This window comes from Olea europaea, unplaced genomic scaffold, assembly GCF_002742605.1.
Source record: "Olea europaea var. sylvestris unplaced genomic scaffold, O_europaea_v1 scaffold376, whole genome shotgun sequence".
NCBI lineage: Eukaryota > Viridiplantae > Streptophyta > Magnoliopsida > Lamiales > Oleaceae > Olea > Olea europaea.
The window spans coordinates 294,820-298,966 of record NW_019256967.1 but is presented as its reverse complement, the minus strand read 5'-3'; the positions used below and the strand labels follow the sequence as shown (position 1 = coordinate 298,966).

Sequence of the window (4,147 nt, the reverse complement as noted above, 5' to 3'; positions counted from 1 at the left end):
TTTGGTTACTGTGTTGAGGAGATTGGCTATTTCGATGTAGACGGATTTGAAATTTTGTTCGTTGCACCGAAATTTGGGTCAAGGTAGAGATTGTTGTATTTTTTACCCAAATTAGAGTGGATTTTTTTTAGAAATAAATGATTTCCTTATTTTTATAAGGGGGAACGAAGGACTACTATTGATGCAACAGTAAATTAATCCAATTTTACTGTACATGATGTCATTTTTTTATTTTCCATTTTGTTTATGGTCAGATAAATGTTCTTCCACACATCATGCCATTAGTATTAAAAATAATGATAATAATTTTAATATGTATAAACTGCCATAAGAAAAAAAAACCTCCACACAGTGCAGAGAGATAGCAAACCATGTGCGGAAAGTTGACAAACTCTTCGCATAGTGCAATGTATTTAAAAAAAACCCTCCGCACAGTACAAAGAGTTGGAACCATGGCAAACCTCTCTGTACAGTGCAGAGGGAAAAAAACTCTACACATAGTGCGGAGAGAGTTGAACCATGTGCAGAGTAAAAAACATTGCGGAGAGAGTTGAACCATGTGTGGAGAGTTGACAAACTCTTCGCATAGTACGGAGTAAAAAAAAATATCCGCACAGTGCAAAGAGATGGAAAACCATGTGCTAAGAGTTGGCAAACTCTTCGCATAGTACAAAGTATATAAAAAAAACTCTCTGCATAGTTTCCCAACTCTCCGCACCATTGCAAAACTCTCCACACAGTGCGGAGAGAAGAAAAAACTCTCTGCATAGTGCGGAGAGAGTTGGCAAACTCTTCGCATATTGAGGAGTAAAAAAAAAACTCTCCGCATAGTGCGGAGAGATGACATTCTGTGCGGACATTGTCCTCACAAAGTGTGGAGAAAAAAAAAAAAAACTTCGCACAGTGCGGAGAGTTGGCAAACTCTCCGTACAGTGCGAAGTTAAAAAAAAAACTCTCCGCACAGTGACTGTCACGTGCGTTGCACGAATTTTGTATTTATCGTATTTTTATTAGTGTATGAATTTTAGTTTTTTGAAAAAATTTTGAACCAATATCTAGAAATACTTTCATGATATAAGAAAATAATTGCAAATTATTTTTACAATTGTATAACAGTATTATGTCATCTAGAAAAAATATACTTGTATATTTTATACTTGAATAAGAAATATACGAGATTATACAAATTATTTTGCTTGTATTCTTTGATAGTGTTAACATGATTGAGTTGAATGTGAAAATTATTTTTCTAAATTTTGTATAATTCAATAAGATTGAACATCATATTCATATGCATTTATATTTTGTGCTTCATATATCTTTAATATTTATTTTATGCTTTTGTTGAAAAAATAAAAATCTGAAAAAAAATTTGAAATTCGATTTGGTAAGTGAATGTACAGTGTTCTGCATTCTCGGTATTTGTAAGTGCAAAAATCGGTATATAAAAATACACTAAACTACAAATACGGTAAGCAGCATATACGGTAAATTGTAAATACGGTTGGCAGCATATACGGTAAGCTGTAAATACGGTAAGGTAAAAATACGGTAAATTGTCTGCAAATAGGTAGGAAACAAATACGGTAAGGTGCAAATATGGTAAGTTGTTTGCAAATACGGTATGTAGCATATACGATAAGTTGTATTTACGGTAAGTTGCCTACAAATACGGTAAGCTGCATATATGGATTTATATTTGTTATAAATATATAAAATTTATTTAATATTGAATTTCTTAAGTATTAAATGTTGTAATTCAATATTATTTCCTTTTTTATAATTGTGTTTCCGAGAATTAAAAAAAAAAGTGGTTATGAAATTGCTAATTTTTAATTTTTTTTGTTGAAAATAAAAATGATTTTTTTATGTTATTTGTAAAAAAAAATTATTGTAATTTTATTAGCGTAATAAGAAGATTTATTATGTATTTTTATTCTTTACATTTTGAGAAGAATTTCATTTATGGTGATTGACAAATATTCTTCCATACACGCATCATGCCAACAACATTAAAATAATAATAATAATTTTAGTATACATAAACTCCATGGGACAAAAAATAAAAAAAATCTCCGTATATGAGGAAAAAAAATAATTCCGCAAAGTGCTGAGAGATGACAAATTATCTCTCCGCACAGTGTGAAGAGAAAAACAAAAACTCTCGGGACTTTATATGCAAGTTCCAAGAAGTTTTTTCTCAAATAACTTTTAAGCAATGTATTGAACACTTTAATTCCTGGCCTACAATCCGAAAGTATAATTTCATTGAAAATTGTATCCGCTCCTAATGTCAAAGAGTTGTTATCAAACAAGTGTAAAATATTGAATTTGGGTGGTACCCTAGAGCCTCCATTTTTGAAAACAATTTCATGGTACTATCAATATCCCCTTCTTTGCACAACTCACGTATTGTTTCATTGTATGAATCACGAGAAAACTCCTTTCCAATACCGTAAATATGATTTGTATGCTTAGAAATTGAGATGTGACTGTAATTTAAAAAAGACATAATTGATTTTGAGCCATGTTTTTTGATTTTGTTTTGTTATATATACAAAAAAATTTACAATCTTGAAATTTGATTTGTAATTAAGGAATTTGAAGACAACTCTCCGCACAGTGCGGAGAGTTTTTTTCTTTCTATAGTTTGCGGAGAGTTTTTTTCTTTCTATACTGTGCGGAGAGTTGGTTTGTTATTTCTCCGCACTGTGCAGAATTTTTTTTTTTTTACTCCGCCTATGGTTCAACTCTCTCCGCACTTTTTTTATTCCGCACGTGGTTTAACTCTCTACGCATTGTTCAGAGAGTTTTTTTTCCTCTTTGCACTGTACGGAGAGTTTTGCCATGGTGCGGACCAACTCTCCACATTGTGCGAAGAGATTAACTCTCTCTACAATGTGCGAAGAGGTTTTTTTTTTACTCCGCACTGTGCGAAGAGTTCGTCAACTCTCTGCACATGGTCAACTCTCTCCGCACTGTGTGAAGATGTTTTTTTCTCTCTGCACTGTGCGGAGAGTTTTTTTTCAGTTTTAAAATATTAAATTACACAAAATTTAGAAATATAATTTTCGCATTCAATTCAATCATATCAACACTATCAAATAATATAAGTAAAATTGTTTGTATATTTTTTATTCAAGTCTGAAATATTCAAGCATATTTTTTCTAGATAACATACTACTATACAATTGTAAAAATAATTTACAATTATTTTCTTATATCATAGAAATATTTGTAGATATTGTTTTAAAAACTTTTCAAAAAAATTAAAATTCATACACTAATAAAAATATGATAAATACAAAATTCGTGCAATGCACGTGATAACGACTAGTTGTAAATGACATTTGTCAGAACGCATAAAACGAAATATGTATTGAACAAATATTCATGATAGAATTAAACATAAACCCCGTTAGTTCCATTAAATTAATTTTTATTTTTCTCTCTCCTATTTATAATTAAAAAATTCTTCGTAAAATAATATTATAAGTAAATCGAAAAAAATTTCTTCTGTTTTAACCACTCATTCTCAAAAAAAAAAAAAAAAAAAAAGTTTCACCTATTAAAATTTGAAATAATGGAGGCGAGGACTTTATTTGATTGGTGGGATTAACTTCAAAATTTTCATAAACTTCAATAAAAAACTGATGAAATATATAACTGAAAAATTGAGAACTTTAATTTAATGAAAATTTAGATTTTAATTGTTAGACTGATACACATTACGGGAATGACACTATTAAATTATTTACGAAGGCTTGCAAAGATGAAATATATATGTATAGTTATACACTCGAATTGGAAAACAAAAGAGAGAACTTTTAGACATGGATTAATCAAGTCGCTTCTTGATATTTTCAGCTTCATCGGCGGCCTCCACCTGCATCTTGGCCGTCTGCAAATCCGCCTCCGTTGCTTCCTTCTCCGTTTTCGCCATCATTTTCTTAGTCTGACCCACCGCGATTGCTTTCAGATACCGGAAAATTTCTCCAACTGAAACTGCACAGGACAGGCACCTTTTCTTCAGACGAGACATTGCCGAAGTTTCGCGCTTCCGCGTGGCGGTGCCGCTTGCTGCCGGCGATGACAAAGGGAGGGCTTCCATTGATACCCGGAAACTGTTGGCTTTGTTACTGATGCG

At 31.6% G+C, this 4,147-nt stretch overlaps 1 protein-coding gene across 1 annotated transcript; it reads right to left on the bottom strand.

Annotated features, from left to right (window-relative positions):
• Positions 1-3,767: 3,767 nt before the first annotated feature.
• LOC111386891 lies at positions 3,768-4,147 on the bottom strand. Its single transcript, XM_023011390.1, has one exon. It carries the CDS (start codon positions 4,109-4,111, stop codon positions 3,839-3,841), a length of 273 nt encoding a protein of 90 aa, XP_022867158.1. The 5' UTR covers positions 4,112-4,147; the 3' UTR covers positions 3,768-3,838.